Genomic DNA, 25,435 nt, shown 5'->3' with positions numbered 1-25,435 from the left:
TGCAGGCTCAGCTATATTGCAATGAGGAATAGATGGATGTGTGGTGGGCCGAGTGTTTATTTAGCATTGTGGTAAGAGATATACTCAGTGCTTGGATGTACAAGAGTTTGTAAACCTTGTAGTCATAATTTGAGTGCTAAGGAAAAAAAAATCCAAACTTTAGAAAGCCTTATTTCAAACAGCAAAGTGAAGCTCTAGGTGGTTCTTGCTATTATATCCAGCCCTAGCAATTATCATTTTTATTAACTGCTAAAAAGTAATAGTATCATATTTATTTTTATCCAAATGTATTCTTATCCACTAGAAAGACAGTGATATCAGGATTTACATGGAGATATAAAAACAGACACAGAGATGAAGTCTCTCTGTAAGCATATATAAGTTTTAAATAACAGTTTAGCAAAGATGTATTCCATCCAAACAATTTTAATTTTTTCAATCAAAAAAATTTCTGAATTAATGAAATTATAATAACAATAACCATGTCAATGCTAAAAATACATAATATTTATTGATATAAGAGCATAACAAAAACCCACTAAGGTGTATGTTCTTAGTATCCTTCCATTATATAGATAAGAAAATCTTATCTATAAGATAAGGTGCAAAGAAGTTAAGTTGCTTAAGAGACAAAACAGGTAGATCCAGAATTTGAACTTAGATCAACCTAACAACAAAATTCCAGGTCTTGCTTAAAAACATAAATTCCAAGTAATGATACATAACTGTAATAAAATAGTCTCATGGGACAAACATGAAATTAGGTGTGGAAATCATGCTTACAAAGGGATTAAGACTGCTGATTTCTACTCCTCATCCAACTATTAACTAGCTGAATTATCTTGCAATGAAACTAAACTTTCTGGGCCTCAGTTTCTTCAGAAGTAGAATAATAAATTTAGCTAAGTACACATTTCCCAAATATATTTCCCAGAATGTCTTTGGTCACAGGAGAGAGGGGTGTCATCTTTCTGTTAACCAGGGCCTCTATGTTTTATATTTGGAATTTCGCATTTAAATATTTAATTAAAAAAAGAAAGAGTGTGGTGGATCATGCTCGTCAACCACATTTTGGGAGGCCAAGGGAGGCGGATCACTTGAGGCCAAGACTTTGAGACCAACCTAGGCAGCAAAGCAAGACCCTGTCTCAACAAAAAAATTAAAAAATTAGCTGGGCATGGTGGTGGTTGCCGGTAGTCCCAGCTACTTGGGAAGCTGAGGCATCAGGATTACTTGAGCCCAGGATTTCCACACTGCAGTGAGCTATGATTGCACTACTGAACTCCACTGAACTCCAGCCTGGGCAATAGAATGACACCCTATATTAAAATAAGCAAACAAGCAAAGAAACACACACACACACACACATTCCCCCTAGAAAAAAGAAAAACAAAACCAAAAATCCACATGTTGTTAACAAATAGTTTGGAAGTCATTGAAATCAATCACCTTTATATTTTCAAGCTCTTTTAATATTCTATGGCTCTATTAAATATTTATGTTTTTATCAGTAAGACTGCCTTCTTCTGCATTGCTTAAAAGTGGCTCTTTTGAAATGTGAACCATCTCTACTAAAAATACAAAAAAAAATTAGCTGGGCACGGTGGCGCCTGCCTATAATCCCAGCTACTCAGGAGGCTGAGGCAGGAGAATTGCCTGAACCCAGGAGGCGGAGGTCGCAGTGAGCCGAGATCGCACCATTGCACTCCAGCCTGGGTAACAAGAGCGAAACTCCGTCTCAAAAAAAAAAAAAAAAAAAAAAGATGTATTTTCAAGGAAGTGAAACAACCAAACAATTTGTTACTTTTTTTCATTAAGATATCACAAAATTAACTGGAGTTGGGGAATGCTTCGTTAAAGTGCAATGGATTTAGGTACACTTATTTACAAAAAATACATTGTTTTGAATTTATGTATTCTTGCAATCCGGATTAAATATTTTCGAAAACATCTTGAAATAAGAACAACATTTCTTCCTAACAATATATGAAAGCTTTAAATACTATGAGAATAACTTTTAGGATGACAAGACTATAAAGCATATTGTGCAAACCTAAACATGAGATTATACATATTGTGAGGTATTTTAAGGAGAGGCTCTGGGTGCCAATTGAGGTACTCTTCTTAATCTAAAAGAACATAAAATCTAAAGACATGAAGTGCTAAGTCTGTGGAAGATGAGACGTTCAGTTGGCCAAGCATAGTGAGATGGGGAGAGGGAACGAAGCCTGTGGTAAGATTGAAAAGGCCAGCACTCACTCATATGCCACTTACTATATGCCTGACAGCTATAAGAGCTTGGGAGATATTAATTCACTTAACCCCCACAACAACCCTAGGTAGACACTGAAATAGAGGATATATAACTTGAACAGTCACAGAGCTGGGAAGTGACAGAGCTGGGTTTGAATCCAGGCATTATGGCTATAAAGGAGTTTGCTTTGTTTGGGGGGAAGCTGGAGGACTAAGGTAAGACTGAAAGCCCTGAAAAATACTTGGAGATGTAACAAAGATCTAAGATAATCAATAATGCTAGAAAGAAAAGGTGTCAATGCCTTGAAAGCAAATCCTAAAACAAAGACTAAAGAAAAGAAACAATAAATTTTTGGAAGAAGAAGGTAAAATGACATCATCCTTGTTTTTGAAGCTATGGAAGCTGGAAGGGGCCTATAAAGGAAAAAAATGTTTTACTTCTGAGAAATTAAAGGGAACACTAAAGGTGATAGCTTGGATTAGAACTTAGGGGCTGACCTGTGGCAGACTCCTAGGAAATGGTAACAGCCAATTTTAATTGAATGAAATCAGAGAAAAGGGATGACCAGGTAATTTTTGCACCTTTTTAGATGATGCGTTTTATCAATGAGAAAATGGAGGCACAGGGAGTTGAAGTGGTTTGTTCCAAGATTATTACAGCTGTTTAGTGGCAGGTCCACTACTCCCTTCAACATACTGCCTGATTTGTTTTCAGCCTTAATGTTTCTTCCAGCTGGAATGCTGTATTATGACTATTAGACTATTGTGAAAGAAGAAGCATCTATGGAGTTCAAAAGGAGTTAAAGCTATCTGTGATATATACATATCATTTTTTTTGTAATTCTATAGCTGTATACCATATTAAAAGATGTGTATACTTGAGTCTGTCCTAAACTGTTGACGAGAAAGAAGTAGCTAGAAAGTAGTGGTCTTTGGAGTATGAAACATCTTCTATTTTCAAACAGAGAGGAATGGCCAGTAAGAAACCTCAGTAAAGGAGTGGAGTAGTTTGCTCTTTAGGTATAAATACAATAATATTGATTCTACCACACAGGAGTAAGTTTAGGAAACTGGAAACATTCTATTTTATTCCATTTTCCACAGAAAATACAGAATGAATATCTCTGGTATACTCCCATTAGCATTATGTGGTCTCCACAAAACCTTACTCTCTCAAGTCTGAAGACATTTGAAAATAATTATGGGAGAAGACGAGGGAATCTTTCATAGCAGTTAAATAAGGATAGTCATGGAAGTGACAAACGTCACACCTCTTAGGTTATTACCTCTGTCCCTTTGCCAAACATGATGCAAGAAAGCAGAAATGAGCTCTGGGTCAAGGACAAAATGAGAAATACACTAAGGGATTACTTTATTTAAAGGTTAGTAGGAAAAGGTCAGTTAATATGTGATCTACAGGATTGTTAAGAGTAGAAAAACTCAAATCTATTGCTGAAGAACAACTGTTAAATGTATTAGTGTATATAAATTTATTAAATTTTAATAAAGCCAATAGAAATTAAATTGTAAAACTAACACTAACATGCTGCAGAAGTAATCTACTTCCCCATTGTTCAGAAGGGAACAGATGACAGATAAAGAAGGGCAATGGGACATGGTGGAGAGAATCCACAAGAGCATGGAGGGACCAGAGTTCTGGGCCCAATTCAGCACTTCCCAGCTGTGAGTGGCAGTGCTAGACTGCTCCAAGCTTCCTAATCTGTAAGGCCAGTAGCTGGAGTGGTCTCTAAGTCTCTTCCAAAAGTAAAATTATATGACTATTTAGAGCAGAAAATAATCACAGAAAAAATTCAAACATATTTCAAAGTCAAGAATTTAGCAATAGAGTTTATATGACCAATTATCAGACATATGGGGCAAGTGATTAACCCTTAAGAATAATTAAGATAGAGAAATGATAGAACTGTTTCATTAAATTAATTATATGACTAAAATACAACAACTATAAAAGCCCCCCAAAAAACTACAGTGAAATGTGACCAACCTCAATAAAATGTGACCAATAAAATGTTAATAGATATGTGCTATCCCAAGAAATTTTACTTAAAATTCCTAAATCCATTACGTTTTCACCATGTTTTTTCTATAGCCACAACCATATTATTCAAATCAAAAAGAAGTCAATTCACATATTATTTATATGAGAAGAATGTAAAAGATTGCATAAAGAAGAAAAACATTTTTGTGAAACAGATCCGCTATATTTTAAAGAAAAAAGAAACACACATAGGAGCGGAAGCTTCATTATACGACAGAAATCATTCTGGATATTGAAGAACTCACAAAAATAAAACTGGTGGTTTTAAAATGTTCAGGAATTCATCATATAGGGGGAAGTTAAATCACACAATAACAAAAGTTAAGGTTATCTGTTACTTTGACAGAAGTGTTTTTAAAGGGTAGCAGGAGGAAATGCTGATTAGACTAATCAAGATATTCACTTTGAAGTCATGTAACATATAGTTTGGGTAAGAAATGCCTTTACAGAACGAAAACCAACAAGGGCTTTGAGATCACCTAGAATAACCTCTTCATGAATTACAGGAAGACACTGTCAGAACTGGCACAACCTCTCAGGATTCCTGATTCATAGTAGTACCATACTCTCACCGCTTTTAGACAATAGTTTTCACTAATACTATTATTTTCATCTTCCTTTTCCTGTTAAGCTCTCGGAAAAAAGGGATTATTTTAGTTGAGTAACAACAAGAAGATCCCAAACAAAACAACCATACTTTTACTTGGAACCAAATGTCAAACAACTCATATGTGTCAAACGAAAAGTTGGATTCAGGTGCTAAGAAAGCACATCAAACAAAATAGAAAAAAGATTATATAAATTCTATGAATTGAATTTTTGAATTTTCTATTATGAATTATTTTAATTATTTCTGATTTATACCAGAAGGGCAAATGTGAATTAAGTGCTGAATACATCAGCAAACCTTTGATATTTCTTACGAAGAATGACTGTTAAATTTAGCAGAAAAAATAATTCAATTCCTAAACAATGACCATTTTTATCCAGAGTACACTACTACATACAAAGCAATATTATTTTTTCTCTTTACTAAATACAAACATTTATATCCATCCATTTACAGAAGGTTTCAGAAAATATATGTTTTGGTGATAATAAATCATATTTTTTGGTCACTGAATTCCTACTACATATCAGGTATTATGTGAAGAGCTTTTCAACATTATCTGAAGTCTCACAGCACTATAAGGTAGAAATTATTTCAACCACTTGCACAGAAGTTTAAATGAGGAGGAGCATGTTAGGTAACTTGTGGGCAGGAGTAGAGCCTATTTCTGTTTCATTCTAAATTAGGTGACAAAGCATTACCCTTAAAACATCCCATTACACATAAAATGTACTTGTTATGTGAAAAAATCTAGAACACAAGCATGAATCCATGCTTCAGTTTTACTTTATATGCAAATGTTCAGATTTTGTCAGTAGCATGGTGACTACTTAACAGTTTAAGCAGTCGGCCTTGATTAGTGAAGCAGAAAATAAAAATCTGCTCCAAAAAAGCCTTACCTTTATATTCGAAATTTTTATTTAAAATCATGGTCATGATGCCCCTGAAAATAATGTATTCTGTCTAACAAATATAGTCACACTGTCTCCCATTAACCTCTACTGGACAGAGACTGTTGGTACTGTGCTCCCAGAGTCATCTGACTAAATCAGAATGCATATTTTGCTAAAACCTTTCCTCTCTTTGCCTTTACCATTCTAAACTACATAGTTATCCATAGTACGCCACTTTTAGGAGTAAGCTGACTTTTAGGAATTGACTTATTATGAATAATTATGCAGTTTAGTACTCCAGTCTAACCTCAAAAAGGTCATGTCTATTCCCATCATAACCTCACCACTAGTCCCTTTCTGGAAATGAGCATTTGTCATGACACTTAGACATCACTAAATCTAACATAAAGCCCTGAAGTTGGTAAGCGTACTCCAGACAGCCCTCAAATGAATAGAATGTTACTATTGCCCCTTCTGTCCTAATTCCTCAGATTCAATCCAACCACACATAAACCACCTCTGACAAATCCTTTCCTTGTCTTCATTGAAATTAGCATTCCCTGGTCACTCTTAGTCATCAAATAATTATTTCTATGACCCCTGGCTAACTCTTACTGATTCTTATTTGTTTGTGGAACCTAAGTCTATTGGCCAAATCAACCGTTTCTTGTTATCACCAATCTTACAAATCCCTTCATCACATTTGACTCCCACAATTTTCTTCTCTTTCTTGAACTATCTCCCAAATAATCACCCACTCCCTCCACTTCATGTCACTTTCATAGTAGAAAACAAAAGAGGTATCCAGGACATCACAAGTCCTCATGTAGGTGTAATCTTCGTTCCTAGAGTTCTACTTAAAGAAAATAGCTACAGAACTGAGCCTAAATTTCATCCACGAGTTGACTATTTTTAGGGAAAGGTTTGCAACCTTTTGGATACCATCCCAAGGAAATTATCACCTAGCTGAAAAAGTTCAACTTAGAAACAGTGGGTTATCTACCCACTGCTGAGGCAATTCACTTTGTCCCTGGACACCACCACCCCTAGTCTCAATTTGGTGACTCATCAAATTAATAGAAACACAGCATGCTGTCTTCCAAACTGCATCATCCTGGATACGATCCTGGCTGCAGAAGGGGGACTTGTGCAATGGTTGGAAGCCACTGCTGTCTCTTTGTCCCCAGCAATTTATCTGATGTTTCAAAAGGTGAAAGGAGTAATTTGTCTCATCACTGCCATCAAGCTGACACCAGTGACTTGATACTAAGAGCAACTGGACAATACTGAATGAATATGTTTCACACACTACCTATTTCAGGGTAAATGCTCAATAAACAAAAATTCTAACAACATTTAAAAATATTTGAATTATCATAATGTGTTGATCTTAACACCTATATATTCTCCCATGTGTATAAGAAATGTTTTATTACAATTTTTGACATCTAACTGACCCACTCTACAGTACTATCCTAAATTTCTAATGTTTTACTGTATTAATTTATGGAATCAATCAGGTCTACATTCAAATGCAAATATACTTGAAATCTACATGTAAAATATTATTTATATGAAGTCATCCCCATCCTGTTAGTGCAAATAATTATAATCTGCACTTGTGGTACATCATTCTGTAGTCACCCAAAAATGACAGGACAATAATTAGTGCACCCAAAGTTATATGTTCAAGTTGGCCAACATTAAGAACATGAGATCATATCTAGTAAAGACGGGCAAAGGTGGAAACTGGAGACCTTCAAGGCACAGTACTTGGACACTAATACCCCAGTTTGTCTGGAACAGTCCTGGATTAAATGTGCTATGGTAGTATAATTATTAACTGCATCCCTGTTTACTTTCAAATGTGTACCAGTTTGAATAATGAATTGTAATATCATCCAATGTGGTACCAATAATCAATAAGTGGGTTCTACTCATGATCCAAGAATTGGCTCAGCTGGTAAAGAGCTAAAACATAGCCATGGGTCACTAGCAAAAATCACAACAGAGACAGTGAAAATAAAACCACTCTCCTTGTAGGCCATTTTTAAAAGGCCTGTATGAGTTGGCATTTAACCTACTGTCTATGGGTGTCTGACAGTTAAACTGTATTTCATATTATTTATAATTGTATGGCTTAGTTAATTCTGGAAGTTGACCTTCGCTGATAATTACTGAAATTTTTTATTTTGAATCAGTAATTAGTATTGTATCTTTCTACAGTAACCCTGGTAATAGTGAGCTCCCCCATAGTATTCTCATACTGGGAATTTGAGAGCTACCCATAACCTAAACTAATAGTAAATTAAGTTTCCAGATCATGATGATGTTAGGGTAAATACTGCTTTGGCCAGGTGCAGTGGCTCACACCTGTAATCCCAGCACTTTGAGGGGCCAAAAAGGGAGGAACACTTGGGGCCTAGTGTTTAAGACCATCCTAGGCAACACAGTGAATCTCTACAAAAAAAAAAATTTTAGTTGAGCATTGTGGTATGCACCTCATTAGTGCACTATATTACTATGCAATAGTCCCAGCTACTCAGGAAGCTGAAGTGGCAGGATCACTTGAGCCCTCAAAAGTTCAAGTTTACAGTGAGCTATGATTGCCCATCAATACATACCAGGTGGGTGACAAAGCAAGGCCCCGTCTCTAAAAATAATAATAAAATAAAATAGAATAAGTGTTGCCTTGAAAATTTTTTAATATTTAAGGATGCTAAAATAATGTGGGCAAGTACTTTTCCCCCCTTTATTAGCTTTTTGTGATAATTTTTTCAAATTGGTACAACATCATAAGTTTATGGTCACCATACTAAAAATTAAAAAAAAACATACTAAGTATTTCAACTTACACAGATTTTACTGGGTATATTATGAACATTTATAAATATGTTGATGGCTACAAAATACAAGGAATTAAACATCAAAAAAATATCAAATACTCAATGCTCTAAAACCTGAGGAGACTTTTTAAAACAAGGTCCACAAAGGTAACATAACAAAGCTCAAATAAAATAATATATTTCAAATAAATGAAATTTATATAACTTAGAATATAAAAGGAAAACAAGAGTTTTAAAAATTATTTTAAAACACACAAAGAAGCACACAAATGAGTTGTCAAATCTTTAGATAAGAAATTATGAGGAGACTTACAAAGAGGGGGAGACAGGCTAAACAGCACAATTAGGGATGTTATCAATTATAACCATGATCACTAGGAAGCCTATCAAAATCAGAATAAGAGTTGACAATAATTTAATTGTAAGTGATTTATATGGAATAAAAAGGCAAGATTTTGAATAATTTAATATGTGATTATTTAGTCTTAAGTTATGATACTGGGCTACATTTTGCTTTTCTCTATTTCTAGGATAAGAAACTAGGAAAAATTGGAAAGCATCCCTAATCTTTCCTTTAAAAAATAATTGTGTAAAAGTATCTCTATGTCCTAACAATTTTTAAGGTGACAAATTAAGATTCACTTAATATTTTTTTTGGTATTAAACAAAATCAAATCAAATTGGATTAAATAACCTAATACAGACAGGGATTGGGACAGATGCTAAGATTGCTTTCAAGAAGTTTTAGATACAGCCAGTTCCCTAAAGGAATTTTCAGTTTAGCTGGGAGAGAGAAGATACTACCTAATAAACATTAAATAGAATAGGCTTAAGTAATAAAATGCACTGGGAATTAGGGGAAAAGAAAGATCTTGCTAATTGAAGATTCAAGAAAATCTTTCCAGAGGACACAGGACCTGAGCCTGCTCTTGGGCATTGTACAGAATTCACAGTGGTGGTGAAAAACCAAACCAAAACAAAGCACAACAACCAAAGAGAAGGCATACCTCAGGTAGATGGAAGTTCTCCAATGTATCTCAAGTCAGAGAAACAAAGACAATCAATGTTCATTAAAAGAATAATATATTGACTTCTCTCTGGTAAAGAACAGGGTTTGTGGCAGGGATTGATGGTAGCTATGGTGGGAGAAAACTTAATCACGAGGGCGGGTCTTTCCCATGGTGTTCTCGTGATAATGAGTAAGTCTCATGAGATCTGATGGTTTTAAAAATGGGAGCTTTCCTGCACAAGATCTCTTTGCCTGCCGCCATCCACATAAAATGTGACTTACTTCTCTTTGCCTTCCACCATGACTGTGAGGCCTCCCCAGCCATGTAGAAGTGTAAGCCCATTAAACCTCTTTCTTTGGTAAATTACCCACTCTCAGGTGTGTCTTTATTAGCAGCATGAAAACATACTAATGCGGTATTAGAATGCAGGCCAAAAAATATTTAAAGACCCAGAAATAACAATAGCTTAAATATGATAAAAGCTTATTTCTTTGGATATAAGTGATTTGGGCTAACACGGCTAATACACAACATTGGGACCCAGCAGGCCTTCTGTCTTGTTGTTCTGCCATACCCGACATATGATCTCCATCTCATGGCTAGAATGGCATCTTCAGCTCCTGCCATCCTAAGTGTATTGGCAAGAAGGGAAAAGAGAAGCAAGGAGGACATTAAATTTTTTAGTTCCATAATCTGAAAGTAACACATGCTACTGTTGCTTATATCCCATTCACCAAAACTTAAGTCACTCAGCCAGATATAGTGACAGAGAAAACTACAAAATTTAGTCTTCAGCTGAGTGGCCATGTGTACCACTTAGAAAAAAATAGAAACTGAAGGAATGAAGGTTGGGATAAAATACACAGCATATAATCGACTCAATTCTATAGAATAGTGTGTTATGATGTCCTCTAATGAAAACTATTAAAATCCATAGACCTGTTTAACTCTATTTGATATCTTAAAATAAAAAAATTTTGTGATTAAAAACATATTAGAAAAAGTTTTGATTGTCAACATTACCTGCTATAAAATGGACATTTTGTAACCATTATAAACAATCATCCCGTTTCCTTCTTTCCTTTATTTTTATTTATTTATTTTTTGAGACAAAGTCTTGCTCTGTCATCCAGGCTGGAGTGCAATGGGGTGATCTTGGCTCACTGCAACCTCCACCTCCCAGGTTCAAGTGATTCTCCTGCCTCAGTCTCCCAAGTAGCTGGAACTACAGGCATGCACTACCACACCTGGCTAATTTTTCTGTATTTTTAGTAGAGAAGGGGTTTCACCATATTGGCTAGGCTGATCTTGAACTCCTGACCTCGTGATTTGCGCACCTCGGCCTCCCAAAGCGCTGGGATTGCAGGCGTGAGCCACCACACCCGGCTTGCATCCCTTTTCTTGATCCAGGTTTTTCTATTTGGTGTTGTGTGAAAGACATACTGGAGCCTGTTGACTTTCTGTATCAAGGCTATTGCACTGCTTTGCTGTTCCACATTCTTGCTTCAATATCTCATTGTTCAACCCTACTTGAGTTATCATAAATTATGATACACTTACCCTATGAACCTTGTACCACACTGCTTTGAGAATCACTACTATGAGGAATGGTAGTCACAGAGGCTTTCTGAGCAATGGCACGGTAATAAACATAACGTCTTAATGAAATTACTATGATGGTTTTGTGCAAGATCACTTAGGACTATAAAACAAAGCCTGCCAGGGTGGACAGAGCAGAAGGGTTAGAAAAAGGATATAGTTTCTGCCAACTGGAGGTAGCAAATAGTGCACATTATATAGGCCCAAGCTCATCATTTGGGAAGACAAAAGGAGCTAGGTTAGAAAAAGAAGGTAACTGACTCCCATAGACTGCCAGTGGTCTGTAATTTTATGTCCTTTGACGCAACAGGGAAAGGGATCAAAGACACAGAACGAACACCATAGGATCAACGGAAACAGAAATACGTGGAGAATACAATCTGACTATGCTCAGTAGTCATGACACAGGCAGTTAAAGCCAAAGAAGAATCTAACAAGGTAATGCTTGTGAATTGAAGGAAGAAACCTATTCAGGTCCTGAGATGGTATACTGTGCTGATTGAGAGCTTGAAGTCCAGAATCAGTTCCCTGCACTTGATTCCAGCTGCTGCATTTACTAAGGCTCTTATCATAAGTTACTTGCCAAGTTTCAGCTTCTTTAACTATAACTGTTGTCTAATATAGTAGCCACCAGCCACAGGTGGCAATTGAGCACTTGAAATACAGTCAGACTGAAATGCATCTTAAATATAAAATATACATCAGACTTAGTAAAAAGAGAATGTGAAATATTTTATCAATAATTGTTATATTGATTTCATGTTGAAATGATAATATTTTGGAAAGTTGAAGTTACAAAATATATTATTAAAAATAATGTTACATGTTTCTTTTAAAATGTATAAGTGGCTCTTGGAAAATTAAAATTACATATGTAGCTCATACTATGTACCTACTGGACAAAATTGCTTCTCTAACTTTAGTAATAACAACAGTACCTCCACCTCACAAGATTGAGAGCATATAAAACCTTCAGTATATTGTTAGGCATGTAGTAAAGGTCCAAAGAATGCTAATTATCATTCTTTAGCACTTGGCATTAAAAGGGAAGGACTAACCTAGGTACCTTATTCTAGGGTGAGGCAAGGGCTTATGGTTGCATACTGCAGCATCAGGCAGGAAACAGAGTCACTGGGAGAACTGTGGCAGTCACACAGAAATGCAAGAAGGAGCAGGATGCAGAAGACTGCAAGCTATATGCCTTATTTTTTAAGACAAGAGGGAGGTCCAAAACGTCTTTTTAAATGGTAGTCCGATGACATCATGAAGTTTTATTTGGTCTTATGCCAAAGTCAATAGTTTAAATTGTCTTCTTAGGTAGCGCAAATACATACAGTAATTTCGAACTTGCATGCCAAAATTCTTCTAACTAGAAAAACAAAATAAAATTTCAGTCAAGATTTGTGAGGTAATATTTTTTTATTTTTACATATTATAGAATAAATATTGTTTGATGAGAACTTTGATGAAAGAGGTGGAAGGAAGAAGAAGAAAATAATTCTGGGTTTCATCCTTTAGTAGAGGACCAACAGAAACTGAAGTCTTATATAAATCATCTGAATTTCAAAGAGGGATATTCAAAAGATTTCAAGACTGTTTTAAAATGATTCCAATATCTTTAACACAGGCACTTGAAAGCAATTTCTAAAACTAAACTTTTGAAACAAGGTCATGTGGGGAAAGACAAAAGAAAAGAAAAACTATGTGTTCACTTTAAAAATATTAACTAGCTCTTTAAACATTCTAATTTTCACTTCACCTAGTAACTTCACTAGCTGTAGTATGCCTTCTTTACAGGTTGCATGATGTTGAGGACATAATTTGGTATTTATAAACATGGGTGTCCATTAGAAACTTCTTTCAAAGCATTAGTGGAGAAAAATAGGAGAAATTCCTACTTAAGAATATTGTGATCGATGGTTTATGGCCACCTTCCCTACCTCATAAGACATTGGGCTCTGGAACCAGACTGCTTGGCATTGAGTAATATTATAGTGGAAGGGCCATGCCTTAGAACCAAGAGCTCCAAACTGCAGATACCCTAAGTCTATGACCCTAGGCAAGTTCTGTAAACCTTTCCATATCTCAATTTTCTCATCTATTACATCGATATCAAAAGAACATCTATCTCCCAGAGTTAATGTTCAGTTCATTCATTGCTTAAAAGAGAACCTGAAAAATTAGCTCCTATCCAAAAATGGTTTAAATTTCTTTGTAGTGTACAAAAGAATAAAGGCATAACTGAGGTCAATCAATATTATGTTGTTTTGAATTATGATCCTTTAACCTACAATTTCTTCATTTCTCCAACTGAAACATGAGCCTAGTGTTTTCTTATTAACATATGTTGAAATATACTAAGAAATTGTTACAAAGACAGCCTGAGCTTTCTAGAAACCCTAGAAAGCTTGACAAAGAGGTACAGAACAAAATGTCCCCAAATTGTTTAGGGTTGCCAGTGAGACGGAGAAAGTTCACTGGAAATCCCTGTAACATTTTTCTGATTTAAATGTCAGCAAGCAATCTAAAGTTGCATATTATTTGGGAAATGCAAAATCCAAATTATGTACACTTTGTTGGTAGTTCCATGAACTGTTAAAAAGTAATTCACTCAAATATGAAATGAAAATGCATTTATATCCAAGTGATTCTCAATTATCAAATATAAAGAAAGTATTACTTTGACACGGGACTCTTGAGCAAAGCCCACCTTTGTATATTTGGCTATTTACTTCTAGTTTTCTAATATATAGTAGCTCATATTTGTCATTTTTAACTTTTCATTTTCTTCTGATATACTGATAGTACAAAATTTATTTTCTTTGAAATTAAAACACATTTGGAATTCAGAAAAGGTGAGTAGGGGAGAGCTGTGGTTAGGAGGAACTATCGGCACACTCTCACAGCACAGCCCTCTCAGTCTTTACTTACATCCATAAAAGGGGAACTGCAAGCTATATTATCCAAATTAATATAGTTTTTATAAGGTGTCTATACTTCTAATCACCAAAACCATAGACTAAAATCACAAGTTGGTATATTAGATACATAACAATACCAGCCACAATAGTAACAGTTATAGTAACAACAACAAAAAAGTTACTACTCAGTGGGCCTATCTGTGCTGTGGTTGCAGCATTTCACTTTATCTGAGTGACAGGCATAACACTTAACACCACTGAATAGACAGAAAGCTGAGGTTTAAAGAGGTGAGTATCCTGTCGAGTGGTTCACAGGTAGAAAGTGGCAGATGCAGAAGGCTAACTTAGAGATCCACAATTTTATGCGGAGACTACGCTGGATAGGGTGAAAATAAAGTTACTGCTGCAGTTTCTTCCACCACTCTGATATCCTACAAATACACCTCAGGTGATCTGCATAGCAGAGATTAAATCACATTTCCTATTCTCGCCTTTTCTTACTCCTGTCATTTTCTTTTTTTGAAGATAACCTGGCTGAACCAGAAGTTTGAAAATAATCTGAGAACTCAAAACAGGCTACAAAGGCGGGGAAAAATCTATAAGTTGGCTCATTGCCACCATGTGCTTAATTAAGGACACTAACCAGCCACAAACTATTTTGTAAGGGGCTAAAATCATCTCATGCATTTTTAACATTTCTTTAATTCAGAATCTTAAGTGGAACTGATATTTTGTATCAATAATGCAGGCAATTTAATGTCTAGCTTTCACCTAGCTTTGATATATATTTAATAAATATTACCAGCTTATCTCCTGAAGCAGGCAAAGCAGTAGTTGAGATTAAGCTAAGATCCACCTTTGAAGGAGTTGGCCTTTAATGTTTAAAACATGAGAAAGAGAATTTCAAATGAATAATTTGTCTCATGCTTGATTATCTGAGAATCTCTTATTCACCACATGATATCCAAATATCCAATCAAATTTTACCTTTTCAAAACCAATGAAAAATATGTAACTAGGATTTTAAACAGGATGCTGAATATCTACAAATGTCTGTGACCAAAGCTGTGTTCTGAAATTGCAGCCTGATTACATGCTTTGTAAGAAAGAATCAGATTATGCTTATTAACAAAGACCAAAGTAAACATGCATATTATTTCGAGAAAACAGAAAAGAAAACACAAAGGACTCTTTGTTTGAAACAAAAACAAACGTCTGCATGTAATTTCAAAAATATTCTTCTTCATAAGGAATACAGGATGTATGATTTTGAGAGCAGTTAAAAGAACTGGGTGTATCAAATGCATACCACCAGATGGCATCTTAAATCACATAGCACATTAAGAGATCGTGAGATCGTGAGAGTTAATAACTGCATTTTTTGGAATCAGGTTCACAAATTCCAAATAGATCTTTTCATATTAAAATGTCTGACATAAATCATAAAATCCAAAGAAAACTAACAATAATACTGTCTTGAATATAACAAAAATATATGAATCTGAAAGGCAAGGCAGTGAAACAAAATGGTGATCTTGACATCTATATATAAGAAGATAAATAAGTCATTACAAATGGAGCCATAAGAGCAAAAGGCAACTTGGTTAATCATATGAGGCTTCCCTTATTTCTACCTAAAACTTTTCTTCCTACTAATCTTTATATTAAAATACGTTGTTTCAGAAAAATTAATGAAAAACACTTGATTATATCATGGATAAGATATTCATTTTTATTTCTATCATCATATAATCAGTATAATCCTACATTTTCAAAATACATTTTGCTATAAATATTGTTTTCATATGATGAAAACAACCTAAAAGTGAAAATTCTTAGCAGTTTGTTATCTCTTTAAAATATGGATTTACATATATGTAAATGGTTTGCTACATAGACTTTTTAGGGTTTAATATGAGGAAAAGAACATTGGACTTTTTTGAGGGCTTTTCCATACCTCCTCAACAGAACTGACTTAGGTATCAAATCATTCCATGGATTTCCACGTTGCTTCATAAAGCAATGCTCAATAGTGCTGCTGGCAAAACAGACAAAATACAGAAGAACAAGCTATCTGACCTCCAGGTCAAACGCAAAGCCAGGACTGAACTGCTGAAGGCCTTCTCTCAGGTAATATATTTTCCATTAGCAAGGTGTGGACCTAAAAGCATTTAGTTCTCATTTTTAAATAATATTACATTTTATATACCAAAACAGTAACTTTACAAAATAGTAAAGTAGCTGCATCAAAGTTAATATTCTTTTTGTTTTACAAATCTGCTAATTAAACCACAGATTATTCTATAACAACTTTTAAACAGATTTGTGTATTCACCTAGTATCTCATGTGTCCGTGTTCAAAACACTCCTCTAAGAAGAGAGAAATCAATAAAATCAACAAATTCAGGAAAACGGAAAAGCATAAAAGATAACTGCTATGTAAATGGCTAAACTGACACAAAGACACACATATATAAATACCTACTCTAGAGGTTTCCCTTTATTTCCATTATATTATTATCATAATTTACTATGAACAAATCAGCAGTGCATTTTTACTAAATATTTTAAAATAGAATAATATCCACCAAGCCACAATGCATCTTTACATCCTCAGATGTTTAACCTTTAGTAGGATAATAGTATGTAACAAAACGATTATTATTCAGGACAATACAGTTAATGTCATGCTATATATGGTTACTTCCAGATTTAATGATTTCATAAACCTGTAAAATTAACCTCTGCCGCCAAATAAAACAGAAATAGACACAGTAGAACTGCTTGGGATGTAATCCCAATTCTGGCACTTTCTAGCTGGGTAACCTTAGTAAGATATCCAATTTCACTGAGCTTTAGTTTCCTCTTATGAAGAGCTGATAACAGTTCTTTATTCACAGGGTTGTATGAACACTAAGTGTTAAAAAGTACAGTGTTTATAATAGTGAATGGCAAAAAAAACCTCACAAGAACTTAACATGTTAGCTTTACAACAAAAACAACTCAGTTTATCTCCCCTAAAACTATAAAAAATTACCATCTACCGTCACCATAGTGTCAAAAAGAAAACACTCTCACTAAAATGAAAATGAAACATTCATTCTGGATCAGTGAAAACTTTTGTCATGGATCAGTACCAGTCAGTGACTGGTATTTTGGACTGTCCATTATAGTCCATACCTGTTACTGACTCAGAAAAGAGAACAAAATCAATGAAGTCTAAAATTATTAGGAACACTTCAATGAAAACTGGAATATAGGTAAGATTGGAAACATGAATATAACATAGATGAGATTGGAAACATGAGTTTCCAATCTGGGTAGACAAAGGAAAATATCTACAATTTTTTCTTTAAGGTACCTAAGAAAATACTCCTTCCTTATCTGGAGGCATTTCAGTGTTTCCTGAAATAACACTTCTCTTAAAGCCACCATAGTATGGATTTTAATACATTTTGGTTTTCTCCAAAAGAATTAGAGCATTATTACTGCCAATGATTATTTTCAAATTTTAATAATAACAATTTGGGGGATGTTTATATTCCTGTGAAAACAACAGGCATTGCTTTACCAAAGGTGCTTAAATATGTCACTATTTGTGAAAGTACCAATGCATGAGATGTTAAAAGGAATATGTACACTGTGTCTTGAAGTAAAATAGTTCCTGTAACTATGATGTAATTGTAATGACTGTCAAATGTTTCCCATAGATAGTGCTACATGTTTATTGATGTTAATAGAGTATTACTGATTTGTACACACAAATACTGAATTACTACGGTTCAACTATTCTTTTTTTTTGTATTATGCATGCTTTTACTTTTTTTTTTTTCTTACTGACAGTATAAGGTTTCTTTTTTTTTTAAATTGCATTTTAGGTTTTGGGGTACATGTGAAGAACATGCAAGATTGTGGCATAGGTATACACATAGCAGTGTGATTTGCTGCCTTCCTCCCCATCACCTATATCTGGCAACAGAATACTGTATTCATTGCCGCTGAAACATGATTTTGATCTCCTTGCTTACATTTTTTGTTTGATAAACTGTCCCAGTAGTAACTTTCTATAGTAAACTCCTGAAGAGCGTATAAAGAAAAGCACTATGAATGTTTTTTTCTGGGAAAAACTACATACATAAACTCTATATCCCAAATATGCCAAGCATTTTGTTTTGTCCTTCCCCCTTGTATTACAGAAATACATCTTTATTTAAAATATAATAAATTATAATCAACAGTCAAAATAAATAATTTATTCCTTCTACTTTTTGCATCAGTATTCTTTGTATATTTTCTTCAGTCATGAGCAGGAAAACATTCCTGTCATATGAATTGAAAGCACAGGACTTTAACCCTACAATGCAGAGGTAGAATAGTATATACAATATAGTATAATAACTAAGCATAGGTTATGTAGCTGAATGCCTGTTTAAAGCAAGGTCTTCAGCTTACTAGCTATGAGACTTCAGTCTAAGTTCCTAAATCAATGATTCCCACAGTGTGGTCCCAGATCAAGAGCACCATCATTACCTGGGAACTCAGAGACAAATTCTCAGGCCCTATTCCAGACCTACGAAATCAGAAACTCTGGAAGTAGAATTTAGCAATCTGTACTTTGTGAAGCCCTACATGTGATTCTGATCTATGCTCAAGTTTGGAAACACTGACTCTACCTCTCTAAGTCTCCATTTTCACATTTATAAAATGGGTTTCCAAGAACAACTTGCAAGACCAGAGGTGAACAGATCAAAGGACATTGGCTCTCATGCAGTCACCTTTTATAATCATAATCACTTTTTTAACCAAGGGCTGAAATTAAGGAGTATAAGGACATCAAAATGATGTGTGTTTGCCACAGGCTGGGACTGAAATGTGCTGACTTGCTAGCAGTGGGCTGGATACCAAAATAGGTCTCTGGCTGCAGGGCAAGGCCCTAAAGATTTGGCCACTAAAATCACAAGTGGGCAAAATGTCCCAGACGCAATATTTTATTTCCATATAAACTAAGGCCACACTACTTAATAGTGACAAATAACAGTATAAGGAGAATAAACACTGATCTTTTAGGTCCCAGAAGACACCAGATTCCTATCCCTGCTTAACTCTCCTCAGAGTGCAGGCAAGGGGAATTCTCCTAATTGACGTCAGCTGCTGTAAAGGAAGGAATGCCATGACCTTAAACTTGGCCACCAGTCCACTCTCACATCCAGGAACAAAGCCAGAGGGTTCTCCTGGCAACTGCCTGACATGCTAAATGGCAGGCCCAGCCACTGAGGGAATCCTTTGCTGCCCCAGGGACAAATCTCCCACTGCAGGAAACAGACAAACCAGAGAGATTAGCAGTTTGCCTAGCTGATGCTGGTCTATGCCCTCTGCCCAGAGAGCAGAAAATGAGTTCTCAATCATTCTATTCAAAAACCTAAGCTTCAGGTCTGCTTTTGCATTACAAATGAGTGGAATGTTCTCTGCTAAGTCAAAGGGAAAACAGGAAAATATGAGAACTTCACAGAGAAATGTAAATTGGATCCCTGCACAACTCATCTTACTGTCTTCAAGAAGACTTTAAGAGATATTAATATTTTAAATACAAACTAATCAGATGTTCTAAAATCAACTTCAACACTCATTTTATAAAAGGCCTTTGTAATCAAATGGGATTCGATCCCCCTATCTTGCCAGGGCTTCCTTGAACAAGTATGAAAGTTTCCTAACCAACCCCTCTCTTAAGAATTCCTCTCCAACTCATCCTACTTATCTTATCCAGAACACTATTCCAGCCACAAACATGATTATGTAACTCTCCGGCTCAAAGATCCCCTTTAACCCCATTCCTTAAAGAATGGTATCACAATAAGTGCTGCCTATAGAGATTAATATTTAACCCTGGTCTTCCAGCCTCAGTCTCACCCTCCCATCTCTAGCCCACCTCTCACACCCTTCTAAAATCCCATCTTCTCACAGTAAACCTCAAAGAACATGCCTAGCCACTTTACAAAAAAATACCAGTAGCTTTCATGTGCTGTTATCTCTGCTCACGATGTCCTTCCCAATTATTTTCACATAATACTGTTTTACTTATCATACATGATACAATTCAAATACCATGTAATCTGTCAATACTTTCTTGCCTCTTTGCATTCCTTTTGCTGAGTTCTCATACCAGTTTTTAGGTGCCTCCATTACAGTTCTTAAAAAACTTATAGTAATTATCTCTTCATGTGTCTGACTCCCTTATCTAGGCCTTGGATAGTCTAGTCAAGGACTATGTCTCATATGTTTTATCATCCATAGTCCTAACCTTGAGTAAATTCTCAGTGCATGTTCATAACAGGTAGGACCCATAGCTATTTAACAGTTTCTTTAACTCAAAGATGAAGTATAATCATCAACGAGCAGTTTGAAGGAAATAGTCATTTAGAAGATAGAAAAACATTTTGGTTTTAAGTTAGCTATATGTACTTTGATACTTCCTAATTTGCTTGAATAAACCTAGGTGATATCCTTTAATTTAGTCAAAAGTTTAATATACCTATGATTGTTTAAGTATCTGTTTCCATTTTTCCTGTTATATTCTGAGCCTTTGGAGGGCAAGAATCAGGTCTTACTCACATGTGTATGATCCATACCACCTGGACAGGTAAACATATAATAAATATTTCATTACATTGGATTACCAAAATGTGTTGCCTCACTGGTTTTGGGCCACATTTTTTTTCAACGTTCCATTTGTGTGTTTGCAAGAACATGAAGATAAGTTCAACTACATTTCTGGGAAAAAAAAGTCAAGGAGGAAAAATACTTTCCTTTACAAAATTGCCTGCAACACAGACAGACAGTCTTCAAATTAAAAATCTGAAACAGCTACCAGTCTAATCATACATATTAGCTGGGAAAAAAGAACAGAACTTGCCTCATGGCTCCCTTGTTTGGATAAACCACATCACTACTCCTATGAAGATGGTTTGCTCATCTATCTAAATCCACTCTCTGTGAGGGCAAGTCCACACTCCTTTACTGCCTCTGCTGAAGAACAGATGCAGGGAGTCCGGGGACTATGCAGCTTCCTGGTCCTCTGACTTCTCCAAAATAAAACATAATGAATTTTCAGGGAAAAAATCCTAAATGAACACAAACCTTTCCTTGCCTTAGGAACACTTGAAGAGAAAATCTCTGTTCATTTTAACTTTAAAGATATGCCAAAGGAATGAAGGAATATCTAGATTTCCAAGAACTAGGACATTAATTCCCCAGTTTTTCTTAAATGGGGGCAAACCATGGCAAATGTTAGTACAATTCTTCTCTAAACATCTGAGAGTGAAACATTTTTATTAATAAAAAGTAGGAGGGAAGGACTAAAGGAAAATCTGGGAGTAGGTTTTTAATTATAAAATATTGATCATTTCTGTTTAGGGTTTACATATCTGCTATACTTAGCACGGAATTCCATACAAGAAGTTACTGGTGAGTAACTTACACAGTAAGTCTATGTATGGCTTGACATAGTTACCACTGGTCCAATATTGGGTTAATACTCCTCAAGTCAATTCCTCCTCTACCTGACCCTAAACATAGTTATTAATTCTGAATTACAAATAAGAAAAAAAAAAGCATTTCCAGACAAAAATAAAATGTAAAATAATGTCAATCCCTCTGGGATAGGAATCATTCAAGATATTTTGATCAAGAAAGATGCTCTGATACTCAAAGGAGCTTGTCTTTCTCTTAACAGTCAAATTCAAATATATATTTGAAGACCAATAATTTTAAAAGAAATTAGCAATCACTAGTATATATGAAATACTTTTAGATGCTCCTTTATATCAAAAGGACATTATCCTGTGTCTAAATCAGAATGATTATATTTAAGAAGGAAATATTTTTAGCTTCTTCAAAAATGAAAAGCTGCAAATTAAGCAAATTCCATAAAGAGTAGACCCAAAGTCTCTAGTATTAGAAGCTGTATACCAAAAAAAAGTTTTTTTTTTAATTTAAATTTTAATTTTATTTAGATGGAGTCTCCCTCTGTCACCCATGCTGAAGTGCAATGGCGCATTCTCAGCTCACTGCAACATCTGCCTATTGGGTTCAAGAGATTCTCCTGTCTCAGCCTCCTGTGTAGCTGGGATTACAATCACCCACTACCATGCCCAGCTAATTTTTGTATTATTAGTAGAGGTGGGGTTTCACTATGTTAGCCAGGCTGGTCTCAAACTCCTGACTTCAAGTGGTCTACCAGCCTTGGCCTCCCAGAGTGCTGGGATTATTGGCATGAGCCGCTGTGCCTGGTCCACACAAAATTTTTTGACAATATTTAATTTTATGGCCTAAGAGAAGCACATTTACACAAAATATGTATCTGACCATAAGAAGTAACAAAACAAAAACATTAAAAAAATTAAAAGGCCAGCATGGTGGCTGATGCCTCTAATCCCAGCACTTTGGGAGGCTGAGGTGGGCAGATCACTTGAGGTTGGGAGTTGGAGACCAGCCTGACCAACATGGAGAAACTCCACCTCTACTAAAAATACAGAATCAGCCAAGTATGGTGGTACATGCCTGTAATCCCAGCTACTTGGGAGGTTGAGGAAGAAGGATTACTTGAACCCAGGAGGCAGAGGTTGTGGTGAGCTATGATTGCACCATTGCACTACAGCCTGGGCAACAAGAGTGAAAACTCCATCTCAAAAAAAAGCCAGGTGTGATGGCTTAGCCTGTAATCCCAACACTTTGGGAGGCTGAGGCAGGTAGATCACCTGAGGTCAGAAGTTCAAGACCAGCCTGATCAAATGGTGAAACCCCATCTCTACTAAAAATATAAAAAATTAGCCGGGTGTGGTGGCACATGCCTGTAATCCCAGCTACTTGGGAGGCCGAGGCAGGAGAATTGCTTGAACCTGGGAGGCGGAGGTTGCAGTGAGCTAAAAACACGCCATTGCACTCCAGCCTAGGCAACAAAAGCGAAAGTCCATCTCAAAAAAAAAAAGGCTATTTTGTAGGGACAAAATGCTATGGGCAATAGAGAAAAAAATCTTCCTCAAGTTCAGTGCTTCTTAAACTTTAATATGCATCAAAATCACACAGAGGGCTAGGTAAGACACAGTTTGTTGGGTCTCATCCTAGATAATCTGATTCAGTAGGCTGGAATGGGACCTGAGAATGTATATTTTAACAAGTTTCAGATGGTGATGATGATGACAATATCAGTTTGGGGATCACACTTTGAAAACCACTGTTTGAATTTAGCCCCTTACTCAACCATTGTGTAAGTCTCGAGATACTTTGTCTAATCTTTCCCAACAAATATCTTGTGTACTTTGTGCCAGTTAGTATTTCTACTTAAAAACAGTATCACTTCTTGACTAAAGCATTGCTTCAGAAATCATCTTCATCTCTAAGTTGCATGCCACATTTTGTAGCATTGCAATCTTACAGATATTTAACACATGAAAATATGTGTATATACGCATAATATCCTTACTCCTCTAATGTATAGATTCGACAGTAAAGGATTATGATGAGTAAGGTGTTTGAAGATTCACTTGTAACTAGGACTTTTGATTTGATGCTATAAACAACAAAATCTGTATACAAGTGAGCAATCTCCATCCTCAGGACTTACCTGTGACTGGCGCATCAATATCCAGCAAGTTTTTTTCCTGTCGAAGAATTGATGCACCTTCTGTTATTATTCTCAATGCAACACTCTCTTCCAGCCTTCCCTCCTTCATAAGATGTGCCTTTAAGATATCCACACGAGGTTTTCCATCATTATCAAACACTTCTTTTGCTGTAAGCCGGTGACTTGGAGGAAATGGAACAGCTGAAAGAAAAAAGGTCAAATTATTACGTTAGCCAAAATGCAACAACAAACAATTCCATAATCACCACCAAATATCCATCCTCATCACAAACCATCTAATATAGTATTTTTAGGGGGCTGAATTAAAATATGATCAAGGGCTATCTATCTAAAATTAAGAACTGTATCTTTCCTTTGATTCTAGATATAATGTGATTGTTTAAACAAAATTAGTAGTTCTTGTTCATCTGGTACTATGTCTTGAATCTATAATATCCCAATTGAGTTAAAAGGGAATGAAAAACAGTTTTCGGTTCAACAATAATCGGTTCAGTTAAAGAAAACAGGTCCTATACATCCAACCATAACCAACTTGTGCAAAGATGGGTCTCTATTAGAAAAAAGGCTCCTCTACTGGGATTAGAGTGGGAAAAGGTCTACCCAACCAGATACGCTGCTTTAACTACAGTCACATCTGAGATAACTGATCTACTCACTGTTTAGGAAAACAGCAGGACTCTGTTTAAGCAAAAAGGCAAAAGTGCACCAAATACTAATCAGGAAATCAGGATTTGCCATAGTGTGCATGCTTGTACTGAAGGGACCTCCTTAAGAGTGAAGGGCCAGGATGTCAGGGTGAGACACAGGTATTTTTAAAAATGACACAATGACAAAGTCAAATTATTGCTCAGACTTGGAAGCAACCATTCTCTCTTCCACTCTTCCGCATCTTCTTAACAGCAAGAAGCTCTCTTGTAGTACTGCCTTCCTTTATATCTTTGAGTACATTCATTCACTCATCCAGCCAGAGGACATTCACTAAACTTCTCTAGCTTGCCCTGCATCCAAAGCTCTATGGTCAGAAATGGTACCACAAAGGTTAAATCTGCAACAAATGGCCAACAAGCCATTTAAAAACTCATTATTTCTCTGTTTCACATGATGGTTCATTTACTGGACAACTCATTCTTGCCAGATATGAGAAGTATCTTGCAAGGAACATAAACATCATCCCATCTATCTTTCATGTGCATTATGAAACAGACATTCAGCATCTCCATTGGATGGCTCCTCTCAGGAAAAGCACTTGATGTTATGGAATAAACTTGGCCCTCTCACATCTAAAATTGTCTCTCAAAGAAGCAAGACTTAACAGCAGACCTATGCCAAATTTTTTTATGTAATCTAATGGCATATATTTGTAATCCTGAGTGAAATTATAAAAGAGAAAAGAAAAACTGGGAAATAAACCTGTACAGATGGATGCAAGCATAATTTTCTGGACAATCCCACCACATCCATTTAACTATACTGTCAAATTGAAGCAGTCTTGGCAGATTTGGTGGGTGAGGAGGAGGCTTTTGTGGTCAGACAAACCTGGGAGCAGACCTTGCACTCTGAAAACTCACCAGCTTATGGCCTTGAGCAAGTTAAATAACCTTCTT

General features: G+C 35.7%; 1 protein-coding gene and 1 long non-coding RNA gene across 5 annotated transcripts in view; both read right to left on the bottom strand.

Annotated features, from left to right (window-relative positions):
- The window catches only part of LOC144581778 (uncharacterized), a 74,661-nt gene extending 50,990 nt beyond the window's left edge, over positions 1 to 23,671 (bottom strand). The window contains exon 1 of the long non-coding RNA XR_013533010.1: positions 10,246 to 23,671. This is a non-coding gene — a long non-coding RNA (uncharacterized LOC144581778). The remainder of the gene's footprint in view (positions 1 to 10,245) is intronic.
- The window catches only part of PPP3CA (protein phosphatase 3 catalytic subunit alpha), a 314,986-nt gene that overhangs the window by 137,312 nt on the left and 152,239 nt on the right, over positions 1 to 25,435 (bottom strand). For all 4 annotated transcript variants that reach the window (XM_035293239.3, XM_078366770.1, XM_002745548.6 and 1 more), the window contains exon 2: positions 23,811 to 24,011. In XM_035293239.3, coding sequence (XP_035149130.1) covers positions 23,811 to 23,919 — 109 coding nt within the window. In that variant the 5' untranslated portion in view covers positions 23,920 to 24,011. The remainder of the gene's footprint in view (positions 1 to 23,810; positions 24,012 to 25,435) is intronic.

Source organism: Callithrix jacchus, chromosome 3, assembly GCF_049354715.1.
Source record: "Callithrix jacchus isolate 240 chromosome 3, calJac240_pri, whole genome shotgun sequence".
In the NCBI taxonomy this organism is placed as follows: domain Eukaryota; kingdom Metazoa; phylum Chordata; class Mammalia; order Primates; family Cebidae; genus Callithrix; species Callithrix jacchus.
The sequence above is the reverse complement of the archived record's forward strand: the minus strand, read 5'-3'. Positions and strand labels throughout refer to the sequence as shown.